The sequence below is a fragment of the Garra rufa genome, chromosome 12 (assembly GCF_049309525.1).
Source record: "Garra rufa chromosome 12, GarRuf1.0, whole genome shotgun sequence".
Lineage (NCBI taxonomy): Eukaryota > Metazoa > Chordata > Actinopteri > Cypriniformes > Cyprinidae > Garra > Garra rufa.
The window spans coordinates 41,753,948-41,767,564 of NC_133372.1; the positions used below are offsets into that span (position 1 = coordinate 41,753,948).

Sequence of the window (13,617 nt, forward strand, 5' to 3'; positions counted from 1 at the left end):
GTTTTAATGCTTAAAAAAGCTACAATAGTCCATGCTTTAAGAAATAAGTTTTGTTTAAAGGAATAGTTCACCCAAAACTGTAATTTGCTGCAAATTTACCCTCAGGCCATCCAAGATGTAGATGAGTTTGTTTCTTCATCAGAGAGTTGGAGAAATTTAGCATTACGTCAGTTGCTCACCAATGAAACCTCTGCAGTGAATTGGATGGGTGCCGTCAGAATAAGAGTCCAAACAGCTGATAAAAACATCACAATTATCCCACATGACTCCACTTGTTCCTTACAAACATAGCTTTTTGCTTCTCTAGATGTTAATTGTTGGACTGGAGTTGTGTGGATTATTGTGATGTTTACATCAGCTGTTTGGACTCTCATTCTGACGGCACCCATTCACTGTAGAGGAACCATGGGTGAGCAAGTGATGTAATGCTATTTCTCCAAACTTGTTCCGATGAAGAAACAAACTTATTTACATCTTGGATGCCCTGAGGGTGAGTAAATTCAGTAAATTTTAATTTTTGGGTGGAATATTCCTTTACTGAATTAAATTGAATGTGCAATATTCAAATGCAACATTCACATTAAATCAGTCTGAAGCATAATTTTAGAGGTCTGTAAATTTTTATTAGTGAAAATGTTTCACAATTGAAACTATGATTTTCCAAGGGTTTTGATTTAAAACCGAAACTGAATCCTACAAACAAGTCATGTTTCTGCTCAGACAGATGTTTTAATGCTAAAAAAAAAAAGCTACAATAGTCAATGCTTTAAGAAATAAGTTTTGTTTAAAGGAATAGTTCACCCAAAAATTTAATTTGCTGAAAATTTACCCTCAGGCCATCCAAGATGTAGATGAGTTTGTTTCTTCATCAGAGAGTTGGAGAAATTTAGCATTACGTCAGTTGCTCACCAATGGATCCTCTGCAGTCAATTGGATGGGTGCCGTCAGAATAAGAGTCCAAACAGATGATAAAAACATCACAATTATCCCACATTACTCCATTTGTTTCTTACAAACACAGCCTAATTGTGTGTGTAGTGGATTACTTGTGGATTATTGTGATGTTTTTATCAGCTGTTTGGACTCTCATTCTGATGGCACCCATTCACTGTAGAGGATCCATGGGTGAGCAAATGACGTAATGCTATTTCTCCAAACTTGTTCCAGTGAAGAAACAAACTCATCTACATCATGGATGCCCTGAGGGTGAGCAAATTTTCAGTAAATTTTCATTTTTGGGTGGACTATTCCTTTTCTGAATTGCGTGGAATGTGCAATATTCAAATGCATCATTCACATTAAATTAGTCTGAAGCATAATTTTAGAGGTCTGTACAGTACATTTTTATTAGTGAAAATAGGTTAATGATGCACAATTTTTACTGAAATATAAGATTTTTTAAACCATATAACATTTTCATTTCCAGTTAATTTCACTGAAAAAAAAAGTCAATAAAAATAAGCCACAATGTACTATATGTTACCATGGACCACAAAACCTGTGATAAGGGTCAAAGATAGGACAATATTTGGCTGAGATACAACTATTTTAAAATCTCAAATCTGCAAAAAACATATTTGTGGTAGGAAATTAAAAAAAAAAATCTTTATGGAACATGATTTTTACTTAATATCCTAATCATTTTTGGCATAAAAGAAAAATCGATCATTTTGACCCATACAATGTATTGTTGGCTATTGCTACAAATACACTTGTGCGACTGGTTTTGTGGTCCAAGGTCACATATTAGTAATTCGAAGGAATTTTCTATATTGATTTGGTGGAATGTGCAATATTCAAATGCATCATTCGCATTAAATCAGTCTGAAGCATAATTGTAGAGGTTTTATTAGTGAAAATGTTTCACAATTTAAACTATGAATTTCCAGGGGTTTTGATTTAGTTTGATTTGATTTGAAGAGAAATTATTTGTTGCTACAAACATTGAGCCTGTTTAGGATGTGCATTTTCTTTTAAAACTCTTGCAAAGCAAAAAAAAAAAAAAAAAAAAAAAAAAAATCACTTGAAACTATTTTGGACCTTTTGTTTATTTTGACTTATGATCTGCTTCCATCAGTTAACATTGTAAATTCCTGGTTTAAAGTTTTCATTTAGTTACAAAAAAAGGAATAAAAGTGCAGACATAATTAAACTTTGTGGTATGGTTGTTGAATTTAATTCACTCTATTTAAATGCCATGTTTAAATGTAATTATATACCTTTCTATATTTTTACAAAACGTTTTGAAACCATTTTTTTAGTTTCAAAATGGTTTACATCACAATATGCGTTACATGCTGTTACTTTGGGAAGTAACCTTGACTGGAAGATCAAACAACAAAAACAAGAACAAAACACACATCTGTTATCCCTTCAGCACTTTAAAAGCAATAGCAACATGTTTCTTTTGTAAAACAAGATTAAAAAGAACATTTACATGACATTTAGCTCAATAAAAAAACAAACAAACATCTTTTTAATATAACGACTAGACATTTACTCAAGTTTACTCAAAACTTACAAAAAATACCTAAAAATATGCTTCTGTTGAGCAGCTAATAATGGGAGGGTAAAAACATCAACCTGTTGAAACACTCTGGTGAGCAGTGGTGTATTTTCACCAGTTCAACAATGGTGAAAACATCTACCATAACATAAATACTTGTTGCTTTCAGTTAAATGTATTCCAGCAGAATACACTAATAATATACTAAATGGCTGTCAATGGAGACCAATGTTTTTAGCAGCCAGATGGTGTAGTTATGAGATCTACCAGCAGGGGCAAACTGAGCCAAATGTATTAGCAGAAAAGCCCTCAGCTAGTTTTGAAGAACCTCCTGCATTTATAGGGAATCCGAGGCGTTTTATTGGCACATCGACACAGGTTTGTGTAAACAAAGAAATACAAAAGCAACAGTGTTTGCTTGTTATTAATCCCTTAAGATGTTAATAATGATCTACATAACAGGGTTGTGCAAAATTCAGAATGGAACGATTGGCTGTCTTTTCTCACAGGATGTTTAATGGAATAACAAGAAGAGGAAATTACTGAATTGCATTTTTCCACTCTGGTTAACAGTTAATTCATTAAATATGAGGGAATATATGTATCCTTTTAGTTTAGTTTATATATATTTAAAATCTATCTATGAGTCACAAGTTACATATTTCTTTAAACAGATGTAGTTTTAATAATTGTGAATAAAATGTAATACAAAATTTTACTTTTTTTACAAAACTTTTTTTTTTTTTTTACCATATAACATTTTTTTTTACAGTGAAATGAACTGGAAATGAAAGTCCATAAAAATAGGGCACAATGTACTAAATGTGACCATGGACCACAAAACTAGTCATAAGGGTCTTTTTTTTTTAAATAAGCTTTTCATTGATGTATATTTTGTTAAAATAGGACAATATTTGGCTGAGATTCAACTATTTGAAAATCTGGAACCTGAGGGTGCAAAAAAAATATATATATATTGAGAAAATCACCTTCAAAGTTGTCCAAATTAAGTTCTAAGCAATGCATATTACTAATCAAAAAATAAGTGTTGATATATTTATGGTAGGAAATTTATAAAATGTGTTCATGGAACATGATCTTTACTTAATATCTTAATATACTACAAATATGCCCATGATACAAAAGACTGGTTTTGTGGTCCAGGATCACATATTAATAATTAGAAGGAATTTTCTATATTGATTTTTTACAGGATTTTGCTGTATTAGATTAAAACACAAAGCAATGCATAGAGTTATTGGAAATGTCCATAAAATTATAGTTAAATGTTTTTAAATGTTTAAAAAGGCAGGTTTTTGAATTTATTTTGAAATTCAAATTTGAATTCAAATGCAAGAGTTATAACTTTCTCAGTTAAATTCTGAATGGTGCACAACCCTGTCCCATGAATGCAAGTGTATGCAAATGTTTATAAACACTGGTCAACAAAATGTATTCATTCTCTTGGTTTTGGCCAACTAACTCTTGACAAAGAAAGTCACAAAGTTTCTATTCTGGTTGCTCTTTGAAAGTCTTCAGAATATCTTGCTACCTGCAACCACAGCTCTCCACCACCATGTCCTCGTATTGCTTGTACACCACATTATTGGCCGAGTCAATGTAGAGGATACTGATGGGGCTGAGTCTGGTCGGGACGCAGCAGGTCGGCGGCGTGGATCTGGGATCCATAGAGTTCATGAGAGTCTGGATGATGGCGTGATTGGTGGGCTCCAAATGGGAGCGGATGGGAAAGTCGCAGACGCCGTCACAGTGGAAGGCCTCGTACTCCAGAGGCGCGATGATCCAGTCGTCCCAGCCCATTTCCTTAAAGTTGACGTGCAACTGCTTGCGGTTGCATCTCTGTTTGGGATTCTTGGGTGGTTTTTTCCCACGTGGCAATGGTGCCCGACGCATCCGCCGCTGGGTGAAGAGGTACTCGTAGACGGTCTTGTTGTCGTGACCAGACCGGGCTTTGATCTCGTTGTAAAACAGCCCTCGCTTTTTCGAACGCCCAAACACCACAAAAAAGGCTTTCTCCTGATTTTGCCTTCCCGTCCGACCCAGGCCAAGCAATCGCAAGTCGAGCGGTCGGCCTTGATTGACGGCCTCCAGCTCAAAGCAAAGCTGAGGAGCGTTTCTAAAGCTCTTGAACACTTTCCAGATGTCAAACACTTCCCAGTACGGAGCGCTGTGAGGGTCGATAGTTCGAGCCTGCAGCAGGACGGGTCCGTGCTTACCTGAGGCACAGGTGTACAGTCTTAAAGATACCATGCCCTCAGTAAACATGGTCTTACGAGAGTCCATGTGCTTCTTTCGGAGGATGCGCAGCTCTGCACCCAACAGACCCTCCTTCTCCATTGAGCTAATGTTGAAGAGGTAACGTTGACGCCTCAGCAGGGGTGCACGGTCATCTGCAAAAATTAAGGTCAGAGGTCAATAAAAACAGTTCTTGCATTGCTTTATTGGTTTCATTTTAAATCTAGTCAAATCTAATCAACAACACAATTATTATATATATAGTATTACTTTCCATGTACCATTTTTATAATAATTCCAAGGCTTTTGGATGTTATCATGTTAATACCATATTCTTGCACAGAGTATTTTGGAAATGTTGAATAGCATGATTTTTATGGTCATTTACCATAGTAATACCCTAGTTTTTGCATGTTTTTACACATTTTATGGTCATACCATTTTTGTTTTTTTACATTTACCATGAGAATATTATGATTCACCATGTTAATACCATGTTTTTTACATTTACTGTGGTAATACCATGGTTTTTATGGTCATTGACCATAGTAATACCCTGGTTTTTGCACATGCCATCAAGACAATACAGTGTTGGTTTTATATGTACCATAGTAATACCATGTTTTTTCACATTTACAAAAGGTAATACCATGTTTTTGCACAGTAAAATTAATTTATTTTATTTAGACATGCACTATGGTTTTACCATGTTTTTGGACAAAATATCATGTTTTAACATTTACAGTAATAATAATATGATTTACCATTGTAATACCAAGGGTTTTGCACTTGTTACCATGTTAATACCATGTTGTTGTTGTTTTTTTTACAGAGTATTATAGTAATGTTGAATAGTTTTAGACACAAACTATGGTACTACCATGTTTTTTTACAATTACTGTGGTAATACCATTATTTTTATGATCATTTACCATAGTAATACCCTAGTTTTTGCACATGCCATCAAGCAATACAATGTTGGTTTCACGTGTTTTATGGGAATACAATTTTCTTTACATTTACAGTACGAACAATATGATTTACCATGGTAATACCATGGTTTTGCACTTGGACAATACAATTTTACTTGAACATGCACAATGGTTTTACCATGTTTTGGACACAATATTATGTTTTTAACATTTACAGTAAGAATAATATGATTTACCATGGTAATACCAAGGGTTTTGCACTTGTTACCATGTTAATACCATGTTCTTGTACAGAGTATTATGGTAATGTTGAATAGTTTTAGACATTACCAATGGTATTACCTTAGGTTTTAGACACAAACTATGGTACTACCATGTTTTTTTTTACATTTACTGTGGTAATACCATGATTTTTATGGTCAATTACCATAGTAATACCCTGGTTTTTGTACTTGCCACCAAGACAATATAGTGTTGGTTTTATATGTACCATAGTAATACCATGTTTTTGCACAGTAAAATTAATTTATTTTATTTAGACATGCACAATGGTTTTACCATGTTTTTAGACAAAATATCTTGTGTTAACATTTACAGTAAGATTTACCATGGTAATACCAAGGGTTTTGCACTTGTTACTATGTTAATACCATGTTGTTGTTTTTTTAAGTATTATGGTAATGTTGAATAGTTTTGGACATTAGCAACGGTATTACCTTAGATTTTAGACACAAACTATGGTACTACCATATTTTTTTTACATTTACTGTGGTAATACCATGACTTTTATGGTCATTTGCCATAGTAATACCCTAGTTTTTGCACATGCCATCAAGCAATACAGTGCTGGTTTCACATGTTTTATGGTAATACCATTTTTTTACACATTTACCATGAGAATATTATGATTTACCATGGTAATGCCATGGTTTTGCACTTTGAACAATACAGTTTTACTTAGACATGCACAATGGTTTTACCATGTTTTTGGACACAATGATCATGTTTTTATCATTTATAGTCAGAATAATATGATTTACCATGGTAATACTATGTTTTTGCACAATACAAGCATAACAAAAAATTAAGACTTGCTTTTATGTACCATTTTGAGAACAATTCCATGTTTTTGGATGTTACCATGTTAATACCTTGATACAATTTGACAATTTTTTGTCATTTACCTTAAGAATAATATGTTTTACCAAGGTAATACCATGGTTTGCATTAGGTGTTAGGACAAAACAATGATTTTATTTGGGCATGCACAATGGGTTTTACAATGTTTTTTGGACACAATACCATGTTTTTAACATTTTTGCGTGAAAATACCATGGTTTTGGACATATATCATGGTAACATCATGGACTTCTAGACATGCATCATATCAATACCATGTTTTTTTTTTTTTTTTTTACATTTACCATGGTTATATCATTGCACATGGTGTTAAGATAATAGAGGTGTTTTTATTTGGACATGTACACTGGTGTTACCATGCTTTGGTCACAAAACTACTGTTTGAACTTTTAAAATGATTTACTATAGTAATACCATGTTTTTGTTCAGATGGTATCATGATGATACTGTTTTTTGGACATTTACCAAGGTAATACAATAGTATTATGTGCAGTAAACACCATATTAGATGAAAAGGTCAATCATTCAGTAATGTGGCATTTCCATCTGATACCATCAATGTACTTTTTGTACGGGACAACATTTGTTTTTATAAGAGTAAAACGACCGGTCACTTTGATCTTTCCTAACAGCAACACAGCTAATATTTTCCACAATCAAAGCTCACACATCGTGATTATGTGTGTGTCTAAGAGAGAGCACTTTCTCTCTGCAAGCAATGCAATATGAAGGCAGTGCATTATGAAAATCAAAGGTTTCATTTTATCCAAGAACAGTTTGGTTTCAAAAGACTATTAAAACCAGACGACCTCGGCCTGGAGACCACAACATACTGTAAACACAGCATTATTATCAACCTGCAGCTATTTACCAGTGGGCCTACCACCGTGACATATGGCTTTCACTAACATAGGCTGAAAAGACCATCTGAAGCGCATGGAGAGGGGCAGAGAGAGTGCAACTGATTAGCGCTGTACAAGTGTGTGTGGAGATGTAAAGTACACTAAATGGATGTATAAGGACATGATGTGTGGTGCTTTTTAAAACTAGTCAGAACTTATAAACTCCATTTACTCCCCTTCATGTTGATCCAAACCTGTATGACCTCCAAAAGGAGATACTTAGCACAATGTTCCAGGCTGCTCTTTTTCATGCATCGAAAGTGAATCTAACATCTTTTGTGCTCGTCAAAGGAGATCATACAGGTTTGAAGTAACAAGCATGAGTAAATAATCATTTGTAGGGAAACTTTTCCTTTAGGTGAAGGAAAAATGCATGCATTTCTCTTTCTCGGTGTCAGAGGATGTGGTAACTATAAATCTGCAAAGGGCATTTCACACGGCATAAACTAAAAGCCATTCAAAGAGGAGTCAGCCTTGGAGCCACATAAAGCAGGACCATTTAAATGCCGCTTTAAACAGATTTACTTTGAAAAAATAAAAACATATTGAGGCCACCTACTTGTAACCGGCCCAGAAGTTTATTTACTTTAAGCAGAGGTCCATCAAAAGTCTTATGCCAGATGCATATTGACACAGTTGGTTTGGGTCAGAGACCCGGATTAAAAAAAAAAAAAGATTGTGTCGATTTAGTGTGCAGTGCAATACTAAGCAGAAATAAGATTTCAAAATATATATCCACAGACTTTTCTTTTGTGTAAACAGAAAAGGACAATTTAGCCTAAATGCAGTAGACTTCAAATGGGTAGTTGACGTGACATTTCAAGCAGTGACAGCAGTATCCTGCCATTTGAAAGGCTATAAAAATTTTCCTTTCTAACTTTTTTTAGACTATTATCATACCTGCACTTTAAGCTTGTCATTTGCCAAAACTATAGGAATATAAACTATATAGGATATTTATTCTCATAAATAATTCATTTTTTACACCACAAGACTATTAAATGGTCCTGCAAAAATCTTAAACATGATTAAAGATAGTGGTGACCACTTACAACAACTACAAATTTACACTTTGTTTTATAAAATCTATATATAATATATCTTATAAAATCTATTTTAACCTAAAATCAAACATACATACATATATATATATATATATATATATATATATATATATATATATATATAAATTAATGTAAAAAAAAAAGGATATAGTACATTGATACCAATGGGGCATGTTGTCACAGTACATGTGGTAAGTTGTCACAGTTGCACATAGCTAATTATGGGCTTTTCAGAAAATGTAAATACTTAAATTAGTATAAAACTCATGAAATAGCAATAAATAAACCGCTGTGATTTAATTGTTCTTTTATTTACCCAACAACTATATCCAAACTATGAAAAATTATATTAAATATTTGAAACCAACATTCAAAACCACTACTAGACTGAAACGGAACGACCCTTGTGACAATTTACCAGTGTGACAATTTGCCCCGGTTGTCTCTATAATGCAAAACAACAGAACTCTCCAATGCAAACCAGAATAATAAGGCATACCGTACCTTGTCCTCTGTCTACAAAGCTTGTGATGGTATTGGCCATCCCAGCCTCGTGCAGGACACTAGTATTGACCTCTTTGCTGGTCAGTGACCAGTACAGGGACAGCATGTAGTCATGGGGCGTCACTAAAGGGTGTTTGGGTTCCTCGCTGTACTCCAGCTTTACCGCGTTCGCCGCTTTCAGATGCGCAGGTGCCGGTGCATTGCTTTTCATCACGCCAGCGTTGGTTTGACCAGCCCTGATCGCAGCCGGCACGGCGGATTTCTGTGCAGAAACTCCTTTATTGTGTCCCGCTTGGAGTTGGACGCTGGAAGAGGATGCGACTCTTGCCGCATCCTTGGGTACCCAAGAGCGCGCTGCCTCCCTGCGTCCTAAACTCACAGGGACCGCGGCGCGACCCGGGTTAGGCTCGGCTTTTATAAGAGGTGGACCGGCCCGGATGCGAGAGATCTTCGCGTTGTCAGAGGGCTTGAGGAGCGTCGTGCCGTTGCGCGCCACCGGTAACCGTGAGTTGGGTTTGGCCGCTCCGGCGCCCCTGTGACCGGCCACTCTGGGGATGGAGAGCGCCTGCGGGATGAAGTCCAGGTATAAGAGAGTCCAGAAGCCCAGTAAAAGAGGGAGACTAGTCAGAACTTTCATCCTCTGATCTTCCTCTGAGTTTCGGTGATGGAGAAATGACCAACGGCTCTACCATGAACGGGTCTGGAGAGGTAAAAATGAAGTTTTGGAAACGTCTGATCGGTTATTCTGCGCAAATCATTGCCATGAGCCCCTCTCTTCAGAACCATAGTGATCCAGCTCTCTGTCGGAGTGGAGATCCAGGAGTCGGTACAAAAGCGCAGTGTCTCTCGGTGAAGTCCGGCGGTTCTGCTTGGTATCTTGTAAGAGACTTGTTTAAAATCCCACTTTTTCCAAGAGGGAAGGATGGCGTAATGCGCTCTCTCGCTCGCTCCCTCTTTCTTTCTTTCTCCGAGTTTGAACATGGTCCAGTGAAAACAGCACGCACGCACACACACAAACCTGCAGGTGCTTAAGTTGTGCGCAAACCTGAGCGCAGGAATTGGAAGCGGAATTCCAACGCAAACTGGCTTAATTACTCTCTGATGTCATGCTGTCCAGATTTATTCAACTGCAATATTTCTTCTTAAAGCATGAGTCATTGAATACATAAAACCGAAAGCTTTGCATTAGGTCACCCGAATAAAGCACTGCTAGGATCCTCGATTTATGAGCCACGGGTTAGATCTGATATGCAAATTACCTAGGCATTAAGCATTATTTTATAGGCAAACTTGCATGGTGAAGAAACGATTCTTATTTAGAAATCTCTAGTAAATTTGACAATTAATTACAACGCAAGTAACAGCAAGTAACACAAAAATTGAACATGAGGCTTTGATATATAAATTCTGAAATTGTACTTTCTTGTAAAACAGTTTTGTTTTAGTTATAACTGAGCAAAAATATTTTTTAACAGTGTAATAGGAGATGTGCAAATATTAAATAAGATTTATTAATGTGCCCTTAAGAAATAAATACATTTAATAAATTAAAGAAATAAATTGTATTTTTAATTGTAATTTTTCATTTATAAAGTTGTATTTAACTAAATGTTAAAATAGATAAATTCCAAAATAAAATATATATTAATATGAAGGAATTCGCTGTATTACACTTGGTTACATCACTGAAAATAATTAACATGTACAACCAGAAAATCTAAAATAATAATAAACAAAAAAAATACTAACGTGTGATATTGCATAATTACATTAAATTACATTATTTTGTGTATTTATTTCAAATAAATAAATAAAATCAAGAAATAAAATAGAGAAATATATATAAAAATAGAATTAATAACAAATAGGCCTAATTAATAGATAAAAGACAAATATATAGATACATGAATAAGTAATTTAAAAGAGTTTTATATATATATATATATATATATATATATATATATATATATATATATATATATGTATGTGTGTGTGTGTGTGTGTGTGTGTGTGTGTGTGTGTGTGTTATTTTTTACAATGTACTATACAACCAGAATATCTAAAATAATAAAGAAAATAAATGCACTCATCACATGTCATATTGCATATTTAATTATAATATTAAATGACATTATATAATATTATATTGTGTCAGTCATTTTGTGTATTTAAAATAAATAAAAAGCACTATCAGGAAATAAAATAAATATAGATAAATAGAAATGTGTAAAAAAAAAAGGATAAATTAAAATAATTAATAAATAACAAATAATAAATAAACAAATAAATAAATAAAAAAGACAAATATATAGATAAAGAGTAAATTATATACATTTTTTCCCTTCCATTTTTTACAATGTACTGTACAACCAGAAAATCTAAAATGATAATAAAGATAAATGTACGTCAAGATAATGTCATATTACATATTTAATGTCACGATAGGAGACTGGAGACTGACGTGTGGATCCAAACAGACAGGGTCAAACACCAGCAAACAATCACAACGAGGATAATCCAGAGAGTAGTCCAGAAAACAGGCGTGGGTCAGAAACCAAATGGGCAGTCAGAGTAAAAGGAACACAAATGAAACAAACGAACAAAACAAGGCTAAACTAAGACTAAGACTGAAACTAGAAAACAATACCAGGAATAAACTAGGAAACACGGAGACTAGGAAACTGGGAAAATGCTGGGTAAGGTTAGCTAGGAGCAAAACTCAATACTTCGCGGTGTGTGTGTGCTGAACTTGCTTTTATGGCTGACAGACAGGAAGTAACCAGCGAAGCAGCAGAGGGAGCAGCAACAGTCAGTGAGGGACAGGGCTCCCCCTGCTGGCCTGGTGTGACATAGCCCCCTCCCAAGGAGCGGCTTCCAGACGCTCCAACAGAAGTAGCAGAAAAACAGTCCAGGGGAGTGGTGGGGGGGAAGCACGGGAACAAAGGAGGGCCAGGTCCATGTGGCGGTAGAGGCTGAGGCAGGACCGGCAGATCAGGAGGAGCTAAGGACCCCCACAGCAGGACATGTGGGAGCGAGGGTACCCACGGCGGAGCGGACGACCCCCAGAGCCAGACCGTAATAATGGAGCAGGAGCCCACCAGGGCGGGGCAGCCGGCACCGGAGCCCACCAGGGCAGAGCAGGAGGCGCAGGAGCCCTCCAGGGCGGAACAGGAGGCGCAGGAGCCCTCCAGGGTGGGGCAGCCAGCCGTGTCATGGACTGGGACCTATTGAGAGCAGAGACAGAGAAGGAAGACAGAGCAAGGAGAGAAGCAGAGAGTCCATAGCCGTGACTAGGCAAACAGGAACGGCTTTCGTGGCCATTACTGGGCAGACAGAGACTTCTGGAATGGCCTCAATAGCCGTGACAGAGACGATAGGGAGCCTAGGCAGTGCAGGCAGAGCAGGGAGCCTTGGCGGAGCAGGCAGAGCAAGGAGTTCCGCTATGAACGCCGCCTCGAGGAGAGGCATAGGCGCAGCGGGTTGTTTGGCTGGCGAGGCTTCATGGGCACAGTGTGCAGCCCACACACTTAAAATGGCAATTGCCATCACCGGTTATGCAGTGGTAGGTGGGAGGCCCATCGGGTTAGTGGGCGTGAGGCTTGGGAGCGTTGGCTCTGCGTGGCTTGGGAGCGTTGGCTCTGGACGCTCTGGGAAGACGTGACTTGGTTCTGGACGTTCGGGCGAGACGTGACTTGGCCTTAGTGCAACAGCTGTGACTTGACTTGGTTCTGAGGGAACAGCTTTGGCTTGACTTGGCTCGGAGGGAACAGCTGTGACTTGACTTGGCTCTGAGGGAACAGCTGTGACTTGACTTGGTTCTGAGGGAACAGCTTTGGCTTGACTTGGCTCGGAGGGAACAGCTGTGACTTGACTTGGCTCGGAGGGAACAGCTGTGACTTGACATGGCTCAGAGGGAATGGCTGTGACTTGACTTGGCTCGGAGGGAACGGCTGAGACTTGACTTGGCGTGGCTGGAACGGCTGTGACTTGACTAGACGTTGAAGGAGCAGCTGTGACTTGGCTGATGTGATACTGGCGAACGCTGGCTTGGCAGACGTGACGTTAGTAGATGCTGGCTTGGCTGACGTAGCGTTAGCAGATGCTGGCTTGGCTGACGTAGCGTTAGCAGGTACTGACTTGGCAGGTGATGACTGTAAGAGACCGACCATTCTGGCTGACAGCAGTGGAGGGTCTTCCAAGCTGGATATTAGTCTTTGATAGGCCATGGAAACGTGAGGGTCTGATGCAGCAGCCACCATTTTGACGACAGACTCGGGCGTGGCGGCGGCCATCATGTACAGTAGCTCTGGCGT

At 37.3% G+C, this 13,617-nt stretch overlaps 1 protein-coding gene across 1 annotated transcript; it reads right to left on the reverse strand.

Moving 5' to 3' along the window:
* Positions 1-2,030: 2,030 nt before the first annotated feature.
* gdf5 (growth differentiation factor 5) lies at positions 2,031-10,246 on the reverse strand. The gene is made up of 2 exons (XM_073851878.1): positions 9,305-10,246; positions 2,031-4,917 (listed from the first exon to the last, which is right to left on the reverse strand). The coding sequence occupies exons 1-2, from the start codon at positions 9,939-9,941 to the stop codon at positions 4,055-4,057; spliced, it is 1,500 nt and encodes a 499-aa protein (XP_073707979.1). The 5' UTR covers positions 9,942-10,246; the 3' UTR covers positions 2,031-4,054.
* Between the last annotated feature and the right edge of the window lie 3,371 nt (positions 10,247-13,617).

Excerpts from the sequence above, each read along its gene's own strand:
- gdf5 (XM_073851878.1), bottom strand. The coding sequence starts at position 9,941 with ATGAAAGTTCTGACTAGTCTCCCTCTTTTACTGGGCTTCTGGACTCTC. Across the intron at positions 4,918-9,304 it reads CTTTGTAGACAGAGGACAAG|ATGACCGTGCACCCCTGCTG; the intron begins GTACGGTATGCC and ends TAATTTTTGCAG.